Source organism: Bos javanicus, chromosome 11 (assembly GCF_032452875.1).
Source record: "Bos javanicus breed banteng chromosome 11, ARS-OSU_banteng_1.0, whole genome shotgun sequence".
NCBI classification, from domain to species: Eukaryota; Metazoa; Chordata; class Mammalia; order Artiodactyla; family Bovidae; genus Bos; species Bos javanicus.
In genome coordinates, this window is record NC_083878.1 from 99,032,345 (window position 1) to 99,047,944 (window position 15,600).

The 15,600-nt window shown below is 54.4% G+C and overlaps 2 protein-coding genes across 3 annotated transcripts; one reads left to right on the forward strand and one right to left on the reverse strand.

The window, feature by feature from the left end:
• The first annotated feature begins 71 nt into the window (after positions 1–71).
• ENDOG (endonuclease G) lies at positions 72–3,947 on the forward strand. Its single transcript, XM_061433762.1, has 3 exons — positions 72–945; positions 2,099–2,208; positions 3,600–3,947. The coding sequence occupies exons 1-3, from the start codon at positions 439–441 to the stop codon at positions 3,880–3,882; spliced, it is 900 nt and encodes a 299-aa protein (XP_061289746.1). The 5' UTR covers positions 72–438; the 3' UTR covers positions 3,883–3,947.
• On the reverse strand, positions 3,329–12,838 carry SPOUT1 (SPOUT domain containing methyltransferase 1). 2 transcript variants are annotated; one of them, XM_061433759.1, is made up of 12 exons: positions 12,733–12,838; positions 11,706–11,751; positions 11,256–11,381; positions 8,173–8,332; positions 7,847–7,936; positions 7,694–7,743; positions 7,338–7,468; positions 6,180–6,252; positions 5,974–6,072; positions 5,400–5,502; positions 5,091–5,238; positions 3,329–4,104 (listed from the first exon to the last, which is right to left on the reverse strand). In XM_061433759.1, the coding sequence occupies exons 1-12, from the start codon at positions 12,766–12,768 to the stop codon at positions 4,036–4,038; spliced, it is 1,131 nt and encodes a 376-aa protein (XP_061289743.1). In that variant the 5' UTR covers positions 12,769–12,838; the 3' UTR covers positions 3,329–4,035. The 2 variants fall into 2 exon arrangements, with proteins under 2 accessions (XP_061289743.1, XP_061289744.1); XM_061433760.1 differs by lacking the exon at positions 12,733–12,838 and adding an exon at positions 12,529–12,726.
• Positions 12,839–15,600: the final 2,762 nt, after the last annotated feature.

A 15,600-nucleotide genomic window follows, 5' to 3' on the forward strand; every position in this document is an offset into this window, starting at 1 on the left:
TTCGTGTAAATTAGGAGGTAAGAACTTTTTTTTTTTAGGGAACTTCATTGCGGAGTGGGAGGGAACCTCCGTGGAGACCGAGGGGGCCGGAACGGGGCGGAGCCGGTTCCGAGACGGCCAATCATGAGCCGTGGTGGTGGTGCCACGCCCCCTCCCCTCTGCTCCGCGTCCTAAAGGGGCAAAGAAAGGGCGTCCGGTCGTCCGGTTAGGTGGGCACAGACCCCCAACTGTTGGACTATACAGTACCTCGGAGCGTTCGTGAGTGGAAGGGACCCACGTTCCGCCGCCTCACGCCTCCGCTCCGCTCCATCCCCGTGGTGGGCCCCCGCAGGCCTGTGCGGCTCCTTTAAGAGCCTCCGGGTCGGACGCCCGAGGTAGCGGCGTCCCTTCAGCGCCGCGGGCCGGCCCTCCTTCCGCGCTCGGCCACCATCCGCGGCCATGCAGTTGCTTCGGGCCGGCTTGACTCTGGCCCTGGGCGCAGGGCTGGGTGCAGCTGCCGAGAGCTGGTGGCGACAGCGGGTGGACGCGCGGGCGACGCCGGGGCTGCTGAGCCGGCTGCCGGTGCTGCCAGTGGCGGCGGCGGCGGGGCTTCCCGCGGTGCCAGGGGCTCCCGCGGGTGGCGGCCCGGGCGAGTTAGCCAAGTATGGGCTGCCCGGGGTGGCGCAACTCAAGAGCCGCGCGTCCTACGTGCTGTGTTACGACCCGCGCACCCGCGGCGCGCTCTGGGTGGTCGAGCAGCTGCGGCCCGAGGGGCTCCGCGGCGACGGCGACCGCAGCTCCTGCGACTTCCGCGAGGACGACTCGGTGCATGCGTACCACCGCGCCACCAACGCCGATTACCGCGGCAGCGGCTTCGACCGCGGCCACCTCGCTGCCGCGGCCAACCACCGCTGGAGCCAGAAGGCAATGGACGACACCTTCTACCTGAGCAACGTCGCGCCCCAGGTAACGCCTGCGCCGCCCCCCTCCACCACCCCCACCCCGGCGGCGGAAATCGATGCCAACGCTCGCCTCTAAGCCTCGATTTTCCCCTTTGCAGAATGGGAGAGTTGCCGAGTTGTGCGCCCTCTAGGTCAGGCGCCTGGCCACAAGCACCGCGCGCCGCCGGCGGGAGGGATGGAGCGGTGGGGCACTGAGCACCCAGGGCTCTCTGATCTTAATCCGAGGGCCCTGGGTGCCTCCCTGAAATCAGGATGAAACTGTTACTCACCTGCTTCTTGCAGTAGCGCCGAGGAACTGAAGATAACTGTCTACATACATGAAAGTACAGGGCACGCTTCCTGGCTCTTGGCAAGCATTTAGTAAAGAAGAGCTATAATGAGGAAAGTCTCAGCGAGACAAAGTGACCGACCCAGGGTCACACCGTGGGAGGAGACCTAGGCAGTCTGTCTAGGGGACCCTGAGCTTTTTTTACTCCATCGCCCTACCCTGCCTGCCTTCCGGGAGTAAAAGGATAGATAGGTGCCCGCAGTGGCCGTTAGGAGCAGTCACTGTGCACCCTGAACTAGCCGTCCTTCCTCTAGCCCTGTTCCCACCAGGGCCTGACACCCGCCTGGAGATGGATGGTGGGGCTCTGAGTGAGACTTGTGAGGTCCCAGCTTCTGAGCTGACTGGTGCTCACCCAGGAGCAGAGACCCCCACCCATTTGACTGGACACTGTGCTGAGGACCTGAGAGCTCAGGTGGTGGAGTCAGATTTCTGACTTTCCCTGCTGGGCTCTGCAGTTCAGACTTTGGGAGAAGGAAGGGAGAGATGGTTGAAAGAGCTGGTCTTCCCATGAGCTCCTGGGGCAGGAACAAGCCTGTTTCTCTCTGGGAGATTTGCCCTTTCATACGGCTCTTTGGGGCTGAGAAACAGCTTGGAGACCTGGGATGCTAGTTCTCCCAATCTGGGTTGGGGGCAGCTAGCACCGCTGTGAGCTGTCTGGGCCAAGTGACTCTCTTTCCACGAACCTTCCTTTCCTCTGCATGCTTTTCCCCACCCCTACCCCCCTGCTGGAACCTTCTGGCTCTGTGCTAGTGCCTGCCCCTAGGCCTGGGGCAGCCCTCTGACTACAAGTGTCCCAGCTAGTCTCACAGAAGCCCCTCTCTCCTGCCAGGTGCCACACCTCAACCAAAATGCCTGGAACAACCTGGAAAAGTACAGCCGCAGTCTGACCCGCACCTACCAAAATGTCTATGTCTGCACCGGGCCACTCTTCCTGCCCAGGTAAGGCTAGAGCTGGGGTGGCCTGGGGACAGTGGCACCTCCCGGTCACCCCACCCAGGCTCCCCCCAGGCTCTGTGTCAAGACCGCTAGGTCCCCATTCATCTGGTTTCTGGGCAAGTCTGTCCATTCCTTACCTTGAGCCCCCGATTCTACTCTACAGAGAACCTTGGGGTACCCACATCTCTGCCTGTGTGTACCAAGCCCTGAATCTGCCCTTGTTCCTCTCCTATATCATCGCTTGTCACAGCCACCTAACTCATGTTCTGCCCAGATAGCAACCCTTGCATGGGGTTCTCACCTTCCGTCTCCTCTGCTGGGGGCATCCCTTCCTGAAGCCAGCTTTGAACTCTGTCTTCCTGACGCTGAGCCTTCACTCTTGTCCCTGTGCAGCTTGCCTGGCCTCCCAGATGGAAGGACTGAGCTCCCTGGGCTTGCTGGATGATTTTTCTGCTGAGGACTGGGATGAGTGAGGCAAGGGACTGTGGCCAAGCAGCTGGCTCTGCTGGGGTCGGAACCCAGGCCCTGTCACCTAGTCTCTGGGCTTGATTTTGTTTAGTCGCTCAGTTGTGTCTGACTCTTGTGATCTCATGGACAGAGGAGCCTGGTGGGCTACTGAAGCCTGCCAGACTCCTCTGTCCATGGGATTTCCCGAGCAAGAATACTGGAAAATTGCCATTCCCTTCTTTAGAGGATCTTCCTGACCAAGGGATCAAACCCACATTGTCTTGCATTGGTAGGCGAGTTCTTTACCACTGAGTCACCAGCAAAGCCTCAGTCTCTGGGTGCCCTGGGCAAACAACCTCAACATCCTCTCCTGTAAAATGGGGATAATACCTGTTATCTACCAGATGGTTGTTTAAGGGACAGTGGGATGGTGGATGTCACCCTAGTAAGGACTCAGCACAGGCTTGCGGAGGCACTGATACACTTTAATTGGGCTGCTGAAATGGAGTGGACTCCTCGGAAACTTAGCCAGAGTCACCTGTCCAGTGTTCTGGGCACCTGCTCTGCCCCAGGCCATGTGCTGGTGCTGGGCATTCTGCTGTCACATCCTCCACCTCCACAGGGAGAGACAGACATTAGTCAAGTGCCCACAAGGAGGATGTGAATGAAGGCCCGATTCTTTCTGCAGTGTTTATTGCCACCACCCACTCTCCTTGAACACAGTGTCGGACATGAGGAAACAGGGGAGGAATGAGTCTCTACCCTGCCGGAGCTCCCAGTCTCCTGGGTGAGCCAAGCAAGGCAGAGAAGCCTCATGCGGAGAGGGTGGTCCTGCAGGTGACACAAACTGGAGGTCCAATCAGGGAAGGCTTCCTGGAGGTGGTGGCCTTGGGTCTGAACAAGCCCCTGGGAGTCATGAAAGGCCATGTGCCTGGGTCTGCTTACAGGACGGAGGCTGATGGGAAGTCCTACGTGAAGTACCAAGTCATTGGCAAGAACCACGTGGCGGTGCCCACCCACTTCTTCAAGGTGCTGATCCTGGAGGCGGCAGGTGGGCAGATAGAACTCCGCTCCTATGTGATGCCCAATGCGCCGGTGGATGAGGCAATCCCGCTGGAGCACTTCCTGGTGCCCATTGAGAGCATTGAGCGGGCCTCCGGGCTGCTCTTTGTGCCAAACATCCTGGCACGGGCGGGCAGCCTGAAGGCCATCACTGCTGGCAGCAAGTAAGGGCAGCCCCAGCTGGACTGTGGGCTTGAGGGGCTGAGTGAACTGAAAAGTCCTTATTTTTGGAAGCAAGTCTCGAGTATGTTTGTCCAGGTAACCCGTGGGAACCTCTGGCTTCACTGCTGCTTTTCTGCCATCCTGGGCCCCACAGAACCTTCAGCTGGGCCGGGCACCTGCCTGGGTAAGGCCAGGCTGCAGGGCAGCCAGGGAAATGAGGATGGCCTCCTGGAAGACAAGCAGAGCAACAGGCTGTGGCCCCATCGCCCAGCACCCCGGCCCTTGGCATATGCTGCCATCAGCAGGGTCTGGGGGGTGTGGGGAGGCACTCCCCAGGACCCTGGCCCATGGGGTATGCTGCCATCAGCAGGGTCCGGTGCAGGCGGGTGGGGAGGCACCGCCCAGGACCCCGGCCCATGGGGTATGCTGCCATCAGCAGGGTCCAGGGCAGGCGGGTGGGGAGGGGGGAGACAGGTTCAGCTTCGCCTACTGTCACTGGCCACCTGCAGGCCCTGCCAGGAAAGGGCCTCACCTCTCTGCTCCTCAGTCTCCTCGTCTGTAAAATGGGGCTGATCATAATACCCACCTCCCAGGGTCAGCCGGGGAGGGGGAGGTGATGGGCAGGAGGGCCCTCGGAAGTGTGGGAGCAAGGGTTCCTGCCTGAGACTGGAAGTGCACAGTACCCGGCCCTGGCCGGGCTCCCGGGGTCAGGGAGACTGAGGCTGTCCACGTGTTTGGTCACCACTGTAGGCACCCCAGCAGGTGCCTACAGGCACAGCGTTCCATGCTGCCCAGGTGGAAGGCTCTGAGAGAAGGTTGCATCCTGTCCCCCTGGAGACAGGTGCCGGCGAGGAGGGCTGCCTTGCCCACCACGGTCAGACGCAGGGAGTGGGACACGGAGCATACAGCTAAGGAAACAGGCCCAGAGCAGGGGTGGTGGGTGTCCTGGGTCAGCCAGCCTGGGAGCAGCTGGACGGGCACCAAAACCAGCATTCCTGGCTTCCAGCTCACTCTTAGCTCGTCCCTGCTGTAGTTCTGCTGTAGGGAGAGGCTGAGGGGGTGAGGGGACTGCCCCAGAAGGCTGGCTCAGGGCAGCCCCGGACGGGATGAGGGACAGGGAGAGAGCTGCAACCCCCTTGGCCAGAGGGAGGGGCTCTGGGCCCTGCTGGTGGTGAAGAGGCAGGGCCGGGAGGTCAGGGAGGTGGGTGGCTCACCTCTGTGCGGATGGTGCGGCTGCCCTGGTTGGGGCAGGTGTTGACGTACAGGTCGAAGAGGACGCTGGGCTCAGCCACCTCCAGGTTGGGGTCGGCATCCACTCCAGCTTCCAGCCCCTGGAGGCCCCCAAACACCACGAGAGCGTGCCTGCTGCCCACAGGAGGGGATCACTGGCTGCCCATCACGGCCCTCTGAATGCCACCCACAGGGCTCTCAGCGCCCCCATACGTACCAGGGCCCAGCCCGTTCTGCTGTGTCCCCGCCAGTCCGGTCCCCTGCTCCGTGCCCTGCCCCCTGGCTGGACCCACCTGAAGTTGGGAAGCTGGGCAGAGGCCACATCTGAGCCTCGCTCTGACGTCCCGATGGTCAGATCATAGCCGTCCTGGAAGGGGGCCTCAGCAAACACAGCACCTGCCGGGGAGGCCAGCTCACTGGGGACCCTGTTCCCCCCAAACCACTGTCACTTGGGTGCGTGTGTGTGTGGGGGGGTGGTGGTGGCAACCAGGGAGCCACAGCCTGCATTCCTGCTGGAAAGTCAGGGATGGAGCGGGCAGAGACTGTGCCTGAGCTAGCTTGGAGAACAGCAGAGGCTGGGGAGGAAGGAACTCCAAAAATAAATGGCATACCTTTGACTCCTCTGGCCCTTTTGCCCCCATTCCCAGCCCCACGGCAGACATCATTAAAGATGCTTTGCCTCAGGAGTCCTTAAAAGCATCCCAGGCAGTGCACTCGAGGCCCAGAGAGGCAAAGGCACTTGCCCAAGGACACACAGCATGTTAGCAGGATTAGTATCCCAGTCTGACTTCTGGGTCAAGCAGGGCTCTCTGAGGTCCCCCAGACAGAGAGAAGACAGATGTTCATAGGAGGAGGCTCTGTGCTTACTGAGGCAAGAGGCCAGGCGGACTGTGTAGCCCCAGTAGAGACCAGCTTTGGTCCGAGGGTCCTGCGACGACACGACCTTCCCCCGGTAGGTCTTACTTTCTGGAGAGGAAGCAGACATGCTGTAAAGATGGGGTGAGGGGACAAGGAAGTGGCAGGAAGTGGCCCTGAGCCCGCAGGCTGGCTGGGCTGGGGACGCTCTAGGATACCTGGGAGCTGGTTCTGATTGAGCCGCACTGTCACCCGAAGTCCAGGCTCCAAGTTCTTGTCAATCTTCACCTCCTGGGAGAAAGCCAGAAAAAACCTGCTGCTCCACCCCCACCCCCAGTGCAGGACAGCAGGGGTCACTCCTCTCCCAGACACGGGGGCATCTCAGGGGTCCAGGTCACCCTTTGTGCCCTACTCCCCAGAGCCTGGGGCCAGACCTGCTCACAAAAGACCACTCTTGCAAAATGACTACCCCATGATATGGGTGAAAAGGATCAGTCCAGGCCTGGCACAAAGCAGGAAGTATTTCTGGGATAAAATCCCAGTTTCCTACATTTTGGGGTGCTTATGTGGTCACTTAACTCCTCTGAGCCTTGGTTTCCTCATCTGTCAATAGAAGACTTTCCATAAACAACAGCTATTGTTACACTGCACGGGGTTGGCATGAAGTGAATGCTGACCACGTGCGAGCTGTGATGAAGGACCCCTGATGTCTGTGTTGTGTCCCAATTTATGTATTTATTTTGGCCTCGATGCACAGCTTGCGGGATTCTGGGATCTTAGTTCCCTGACCAGGGACTGAACCAGTGCCCTTGGCAGTGAAAGCTCAGTCCTAACACGGGCCCACCAGGGAAGTCCCTTGTCCCAATTTTGAATTTAGAATGGCTTTCTCCTTGGAGGGTTTCACATGTGTTTCTCCGTTCATCTGAGTCTGGGTATCCTGGTCTGCTTTCGGCCAGTTCTCTCAGGTCTGTTCTTTTTGAGGGGAGGGGATCCCCATACATTTAAATGTTTCTGCCTCTGACTCTAGGAGACATGAGATTTAATAGATGGGAAATGAATGCTCCAATCCAGAGCTTGGCATCACACTGGAACAGCCCCAGAGAGACTCTGAACTTGATTTTGCAGGGTTTTGTTTTGGTTTGTTTTTAGCACAAAGGCTCGCTTCTGTTGATATGCTTTTCAAAAAAAAAAACAAACCAGTAAATTTTGCTCCTGGCTCTATCTGTTGAGCCCTATTTTAGGCACTTCTCTGGCTCAAATCTACATCAGTGGGGGCCTGGCAGGCAGAGAGGCCCGGGGCCAGGGATCCCCTTACGTGCCCTCCAAACCCACGGAGTGTCTGGGAAGCATGTCTCAATACCCACTCCAGTTCCTACCTTCTTCATGCCACAGTTGACAAAGGAGCCCTGGCCAGGCCGGGTGGGCCGGTCCACCACAACACCCTCTCGGAACTCAGATTCCTCATCTTGACGCATGTGGTGAGGGCTGTCCAAGGGGTTCAGGAGCCCTGCGGTTGTAGAGGGGCCAGGAAGAATCTGGGAGGTGCAGAGGCGCACGGGGGTGGCGGGGGGTGGGGCAGGTGGGTGGGTGATGAGGTTGGGAACGCTGGTCCAGGATCCAGCTCAGTGTGCCATGAGGCACAGGTCTTGCTCTCCCAACTGGACCATGAGTTCTCAGGGCCTGGAGGAGGATCCATGCGAAATGGGGGTCAGGTCCCCTCCCCCAGCCTTACCTGCAAACTGCAGATCCTGATGCTTGGGGAAGAAGGCCTTTCTTAGGTACCTAGGAAAGAACGCAGAGCTCAGGAAGTTCCCAGGGAGGCCATGTCCCGCGCAACCTGCACCGTGACCGCCCCTCCGCTCCGGTCTGGGGGGTGTGTCCTTACTGTGGACATTCCAGGTATTGCAGTATCCGGGCCAGCTGCACGCACGCCTGCCCCTTCTTGCCAACTCCCCTGAATTCCCCCTCCACGGTCCTAGGAGAGAAAGACAGGGGTCCAGCCCACCGGGTTCTCTTAGAGAGCTCTCCCACCCCAAGTATGACCTCAGCAGTGCCCCTGCTTTGCAACTCGACCCACCAGGGTGACAGTGGGGGCATTCAGACAAGATTCTCGGCCAGGCAAGAAGGCGGGGAAAGAAGTGCAGCCCAGCCAATCCTGGCAGCCCTTCCCTTCTCCCTGCACCTGCCAGGACCCTGCTGGAGGCCCCTCACTTGGCATCTTGGCCTTCTTCATCGAACACCACGATCTCATCCACACAGAAGATGGCGCAGGCTCTGGCGATCTGGCCGGCCAGGTAGGTGCGAAGCTCCGGTGACTGGGCATTGTCCAGGATAGAGCCTGGCAGAGCCACGCTCAGGGTGTAGTGCCGCCCTGGGGAGGACAAGGGTGTTCATGGTCAGCTGGAGCAGCCAGGGCCATCTCTCCCCTCCCTTCCTCTAATCCTAGGGCCTAGAGTTAGAAAGTTTTCTTACTGGGAGGATTTTTGAAATAAGTAGCATAGATCTCAATCTCCCCAGGAAGAAAATGAACTTGGGGGTCTCCAGAGCTCCCATAAACAGGATGTACCACTAGCTATGACAGGGAGTGGTTAGAGGCATTGACCTATATTCACATCCTCTGCCCCCTACTGCCTCAGTTCTCCAGGCATCAAAATGGGATAATAATGAGAGTATTTATTCTTACTGGACATCCCCAGTGGTCCAGTGGTTAAAATTCTGTGCTGCTAATGCAAGGGGCATGGGTTCAATCCCTGGTTGGGGAATTAAGATCCTACATGTTGCAGAGCAGCCTCCCCAAAATTAAAAAATAATAATAATAATTCTTAGTGCCTTTTATGGGTATAAACTTAACCAATAACCCTAGGAAGTAGGTACTACCATGATCCCCACAGACAGTCAGGGAACCTTTAGCCTAAAGAAGTCAAATACATGACCCAAGGTCACAAAAAAGGCAGAACAGCTGACTTCAGAGAAAGTACCACACTTGTGCTCCCAGAACCGTCCAAAGGGAGCCACATGAGATAAAGGGCTTTCCTGGTGTCTGAGAAAGCAGACGTGCTCAGCTTCTGTCCCTGCTGTCACCACCACCACTAACAACCACTGGGCTTACAGAGTAAAATAAGGCCCCTAATACTCCCGACTAAAAACACCCGTGAAATCGGCGGGGGCCAAAGGACTGGAAAAGGCCAGTTTTCATTCCAATCCCAAAGAAAGGCAATGCCAAACAGCTCAACTCCCACACAATTGCACTCATCTCACACACTAGCAAAGTAATGGTTAAAATTCTCCAAGCCAGGCTTCAGCAATACGTGAACGTGAACTTCCAGATGTTCAGGATGGTTTTAGAAAAGGCAGACGAACCAGAGAGAATTTGCCAACATCCGCTAGATCATCGAAAAAGCAAGAGAGTTCCAGAAAAACATCTATTTCTGCTTTATTGACTATGCCAAAGCCTTTGACTGTGTGGATCACAATCAACTGTGGAAAATTCTGAAAGAGATGGGAATACCAGACTACCTGACCTGCCTCTTGAGAAACCTGTATGCAGGTCAGGAAGCAACAGTTAGAACTGGACATGGAACAACAGACTGGTTCCAAATAGGAAAAGGAGTACGTCAAGGCTGTATATTGTCACCCTGCTTATTTAACTTATATGCAGAGTACATCATGAGAAACACTGGGCTGGAGGAAGCACAAGCTGGAATCAAGATTGCCCGGAGAAATATCAATAACCTCAGATATGCAGATGACACCACCCTTGAGGGAGAAAGTGAAGAAGAACTAAAGAGCCTCTTGATGAAAGTGAAAGAGGAGAGTGAAAAAGTTGGCTTAAAGCTCAACATTCAGAAAACTATCTGGTCCCATCACTTCATGGCAAATAGATGGGAAACAGTGGAAACAATGGCTGACTTTATTTTTCTGGGCTCCAAAATCACTGCAGATGGTGATTGCAGCCATCAAATTAAAAGACGCTTACTCCTTTGAAGGAAAGTTATGACCAACCTAGACAGCATATTAAAAAGCAGACATATTACTTTGCCAACAAAGGTTCCTCTAGTCAAGGCTATGGTCTTTCCAGTGGTCATGTACGGATGTGAGAGTTGAACTATAAAGAAAGCTGAACGCCAAAGAATTGATTCTTTTGAACTGTGGTGTTTGAGAAGACTCTTGAGAGTCCCTTGGACTGCAAGGAGATCCAACCAGTCTATCCTAAAGGAGATTAGTCTTGGGTGTTCATTGGAAGGACTGATGCTGAAGCTGAAACTCCAATACTTTAGTCACCTGATGCGAAGAGCTGACTCATTGGAAAAGACCCTGATGCTGGGAAAGATTGAGGGCAGGAGGAGAAGGGGACGACAGAGGATGAGATGGCTGGATGGCACCACCAACTCGATGGACATGGGTTTGGGTAGACTCCAGGAGTTGGTGATGGACAGGGAGGCCTGGAGTGCTGCAGTTCATGGGGTTGCAAAGAGTCGGACACGACTGAGCAACTGAACTGAATACTCCAGAATTCTGGGGCTGACCAAGCAGGAAAGATACAATTTGTTAGGGTAGATGCAGATGTACAGAAGGACACAATGTGGGATTAGAAAAACCAGGTCCAGAAGTGCATGGATTAAGCAGCCTCACTTCTGTAAAACTGTATCTATATACTTCTTTCCCTGGATAGAAGTGGGTGTTAACAGCTGGGGGCTTCCCTCGTGGCTCAGGTGGTAAAGAATCTGTAATGCAAGAGACCCAGGTTCAAAACCTGGATCCCCTGGAGAAGGAAATGGCAACCCACTCCAGTATCCTTGTCTGGAGAATCCCATGGACAGAGGAGCCTGGTAGACTACAGGCCATGGGGTCGCAAAGAGTCAGACACAACTCAGCAACTAAATAAGACAACACACCAACAGGCAGATTGTGATTTGGGGAAATAGATCTGGATGGAAATGTGGCATAAAAATGGAGAGTGAAGTGACCTAGCAATATGGAATATACAGTTTTGTAAGAAATTAAAATTTGTGTATAGAATAGCAGTTGCAAATATTCAAACAATAAAGTCTGGCTAAAGGAGCTTAAAAAAAAGTATAATCAGCCATTACAATGATGAGGTTCTAGAAGTTATGATATGACACTCACCCTCCAGAGAACTGAAATCCACCTAAGTAGGAGGTTAGGGCTCAGCTTTTTGGGTCCCTCCCATTTCCCAAGCCTCAGTTTCTCCATCAGGACAAGATGTCTGGGCCCAGTGGCCCCTAAGGGCCCTTCCGCCCTTCTCTGCCCTGCCCAGGACCCGGCTCGCTCACCCCGATCCTCGCTCTGGGCAGCTGCCTCTTCCTCCTGTTGGCGCTTTGCCTGTTCCTCCTGCGCTCGCTGCCGCTCCAGTTTCTTTGTCATCTTGAGATCCTTCCACTTCTTCTTCTCCTCTTTTTCTGGATAAGAGGACAATTGGTGGAGGGAAGAGTGACTTGGAGGTGGGAAAGACTTGGAACAGCCCAGGAGGTGGTGTCCTCTCAGTAGGTCAGCCTGGGGACCCCAATGCTGCCTAGAGAGCAGCCAGAGAAGCCTTCCAGGGCTTCTGGCCTCCTCGTCCCCATTTTGGGTACTAGTAAGACCTAGAGGGGACAAACCTGGTGGCTTTTCCCCAAGATTCAGCTGTGCACTGATGGGCGGTGGGGAGGTAAGCACAGACACTTAGCTCTCCATTGGGCCCATCCCCGCCAGGGCCCACCTCCACCCCCTAGTCCCTGACTTACTCTGTTGCTTCCACTTCCGCCACTCTACTCTTTGGCCATGTTCACCCTGGGGAAGGAGTTGGGGGAGATACAGGAGTGAGGCTGAATGGTCACACCTGAGCTGGGGCGGGGGAGGTGTTCCCACTTGCTGCTCCCCAGCTGTCTCCTCTGTTTAAATGAGCTCTTGTTGGTTAGTGCTCAGTCGTGTCCAACTGTTTTGCGGCCCCATGGACTGTAGCCCACCAGGCTCCTCTGTTTGTGGGATTCTCCAGGCAAGAATACCTGAGTGGGTTGCCATTTCCTTCTCCAGGGGATCCTGCATTGGCAGGCAGATTCCTTACTGTCTGAGCCACTAGGGAAGCCCCTTTAAATGAGGGTAGTGAGGAAACGAGGGGCACCCCCCACACACACACACACACACACAATACTGGCTAAGAGAGAGCGTCAGGAGGGCAGGGACATGTACCCCCAGTGCCTGAGACCATAGCTGGAACATAGTAAGCATTCAGTAAATTGTTAAATGAGTTCCTACTGGAGAGAAGAGGAAATAGGTTCAGGGGGACAGGACTTGCCCACTGCCGCCCTGGTTATCAGAAGAGATACGCCATGAAAGGGCTCGGGAAGGAGCCGGGTCCCGCCTTCCGAATCCGAACCCCGGGCAGAGTTGCCACTAAGGACTCCGGCAAGGTTGCCATTGGCCATAAGGCAACGGCAACCCAATCCAGTACTCTTGCCTGGAAAATCTCATGGGCGGAGGAGCCTGGTGGTCTACAGTCCATGGGGTCGCGAAGAGTCGGACACGACTCAGCGACTTCACTTTCACTCCGGTAAGGTAATGAGTTACCAACGCTGTCCCGGCTCCGCTGCTCATCGGCACAGGGGTTACTGAGGCCACAAGCAGGCAACAAGCTCGGGGACTCCGGCCGCGGAGCAGCGACGAGCCTGGAGCTGGAGGGGCGACTCGGCCCCGCCACGGGGCCCCACGCGGCTCTATCTCTTAACCCCAGCCCGGTGCCCTGCCGCAGGGCTCGCACATCCCTCCACCTACCGGACCACAGGGCCGCTTCCTCGCGCGCTCCGCCATGTTCGCCGAACGCGGTAGGCCCCGCCCGGCCAATCAGACTCACCCCTTCCGGCAACACCTACTTCGAGCCGTCCAATCGGAGACCCAGTCGCGCGCATGGGCGTGGCCTAGGCGCTGTGAGGTTAGAGCACGGGGACAGGGGAGGGCTGGAGGTGCTGGATGGGCTGCCTAGGGGCTGATGGGGGGACGGCATCCGGTGAGCTGGACCTGGCGCTGGTGTAGGGACCGGGGGGCGGGGGGGGGGGTTGATGTTCAGCTCATCTCAGACCTGAGTGTCCCAGTGCGCAGAAACTTTGGACTACCAGAGCGCTGCCCCCCGGCTCGGGTCGAGCACGGAAGTCAAACATCAGCTTGGTTTTGTACATGGAGTCTTGGGGCCCGAAGCTGGAGTGTGATTCAGAGCTGGCAATAATTAAATCCAGTTATAGATTCGCTCATTTACTCTCTTTTAATTATTACACTTTATTAGAGAACAGTTCAGTTCAGTCGCTCAGTCGTATCCGACTCTTTGCAACCCCATGGACTGCATGCAGCACGCCAGGCCTCCCTGTCCATCACCAACTCCCGGAGTTTACTCAAACTCAGGTCCATCGAGTCGGTGATGCCATCCAGCCATCTCATCCTCTGTCGTCCCCTTCTCCTCCCGCCTTCAATCTTTCCCAGCATCAGGGTCTTTTCAAATGACTCAGTTCTTTGCATCAGGTGGCCAAAGAGAAGACTTGGGTTTACCAAAAATTGAACAGATAGTTCCCACAGACTTTCCCCTCAGTTTTTGTAATTAACATGTTGCCTTAAGGTGTACATTTGTTACAGTCCATGAACCAATATTGATGCTTTGTTCATAGTATAGGATAGGGTTCTCTCTTTGTGTTGTACATACTGTGGGTTTTGGTAAAATACCTAATGGCATATATCTATCCCTGCCATGGAATTCTCCAGGCAAGAATACTGGAGTGGGTTGCTGTTTCCTTCTCCAGGGCATCTTCTTGACCCAGGGATCAAACCTGGGTCTCCTGCATTGCAGGCAGATTCTTTAGTGTCTGAGCCACCAAGGAAGCCCCCGTCATTACAGTATCATACAAAATTGATTCACTGCCCTAAAAATCTGTGCTCCACCTATTTTCCCCACTCCTCAAGCCCCTGATAACCACTGATCTTTTTTTCTAACTGTTCTTATAGTTTAGCCTTTTCCAGAATGTCATATAGTTGGAATCAAACAATATGCAGCCTTTTCAGACTCCCTTCTTTTATTAAGTAATACATATTTAAAATTCTTCCCTAGCTTCTAGTGGCTCGATATCTCATTTCTTTTTACTGCTGGATACTATTCATTGGCCTGATATCTCATTTCTTTTTAGTGCTGGATACTAGTCATTGTATGGATATGCCAGCATGTCTATCCATTCACCTTTCAAAGGACATTTGGTTGTTTCCAGTATTTGGCAATTATAAATAAAGCTGCTATAAATATTCATGTGCAGGTTTTTGTGTGGACCTGCCTTTTCAGCTCATTTGGATAAACAGCTGGACGTCTGATTGCTGAAATATTTCACTGGAGGCAAAAACTGTAAAAATGGGTACAAAGTTTATTATTAGAGACACAGCACAACAAGCGGGAGAACACACAGAGAAACCGTTTGCTTAGTTAAGAAAGAAGCAAGACAGGGGCACCTGGAGAGAAAGCGTGTGGGAATCTCCCCTAATGAGGAGGAACCAGAAAAAAGGTGGTTAAAAAACTTATATAGGACAGCTCTTCTGGGTCTTTGTTTACCTTTGGCCAGCAATCTGATTTATTTTTCCACACCTGACCTGCCCTAGGCAACATGTGTGCACGACGTTTTCCCAAGATGGATTTCAATGCAGAGGCTTTTGGGAGTAAAGAAGCATTACTTATTATGGCCTGGCATCCCCTGACTTTTGACCCCCTGGGAGCCTTTCTGCCCGTGTGCAGTCTCTCCCTTGCCCCAAGGATGGGAAATACCTGGCCTCTTGATTCGTTACTCAAACAAGGTTTAGTTGCTCTCTGTTCCTGCCATGACTGTTATCTTAAGGTGTCCTCAGGAGAGAAAGCCTGGCTATATATCCTGTTTCAGTTGTTACTCCCATTTTGGAGAGCAAGCAGGAGACTGGTTGTAAGCATCTAACCTGGAGCCCATCTGTCTCCTGTTTCTGAAAATGCAAACAAGGGGTATACGTGTATATGTCCAGCTTGAAGTCCACTTTTTTCCTGCCCCAAGAAATGTAAACAGGAGCCTTATTGCAAATACCTAGGCGGGGACCCATCTGCCTTCTGCCTCAGTTCCATCCAAGAAATCCTTTTTTTCTGTCTTTCTTTCTTCCTGCCTGTCTGGCTTCCTTTCTTTCTTTTAAATGGGCATCTTTATTCATCTATAATGATGATTAGCTGGATCATGACTAGAGAGAGAAGTTTATGGAAAAAAAAAAAACACCTTAGTACTGAAAACTATTAGCATAATTTCTCCTCTGGCTCTGGAGGACCTTCTTATCACCAGTCTATGTGTACTACGGCAAAGGGGCTCCAAGCCCGCGCCTGTGAATTGTATTGTTTCACAATCTTGACTTTGGAACAGTGATAGTAGTGCAAAATCATTGTTTGGAAAGGGACAGAGTGGAGTGTCCTATATCACAACACCAATATGTTCCAAAGAGCAATTCTCTGTCACCAAGTGGGTGTCCTAAGCTTCGATTCAATTCTGACAAGTTGGCACAGATCTCGTAAGTTAAGGGAGCCCATAAGATTGCCTCCCACTTCAGATGCCAGTGGCAAGTGGGGTGCCCACTCACCCACAACTTCTGCCTAGCTGACTGCAA

Coding starts and splice junctions, on each gene's coding strand:
- ENDOG (XM_061433762.1), top strand. CDS start 439: ATGCAGTTGCTTCGGGCCGGCTTGACTCTGGCCCTGGGCGCAGGGCTG. Junction 946..2,098: donor TGAGCAACGTCGCGCCCCAG/GTAACGCCTGCG, acceptor CTCTCCTGCCAG/GTGCCACACCTCAACCAAAA. Junction 2,209..3,599: donor GGGCCACTCTTCCTGCCCAG/GTAAGGCTAGAG, acceptor GTCTGCTTACAG/GACGGAGGCTGATGGGAAGT.
- SPOUT1 (XM_061433759.1), bottom strand. CDS start 12,768: ATGGCGGAGCGCGCGAGGAAGCGGCCCTGTGGTCCG. Junction 8,333..11,255: donor TGCCCAGAGCGAGGATCGGG/GTGAGCGAGCCG, acceptor TGTCCTCCCCAG/GGCGGCACTACACCCTGAGC. Junction 6,253..7,337: donor TCAACTGTGGCATGAAGAAG/GTAGGAACTGGA, acceptor GCTTTCTCCCAG/GAGGTGAAGATTGACAAGAA.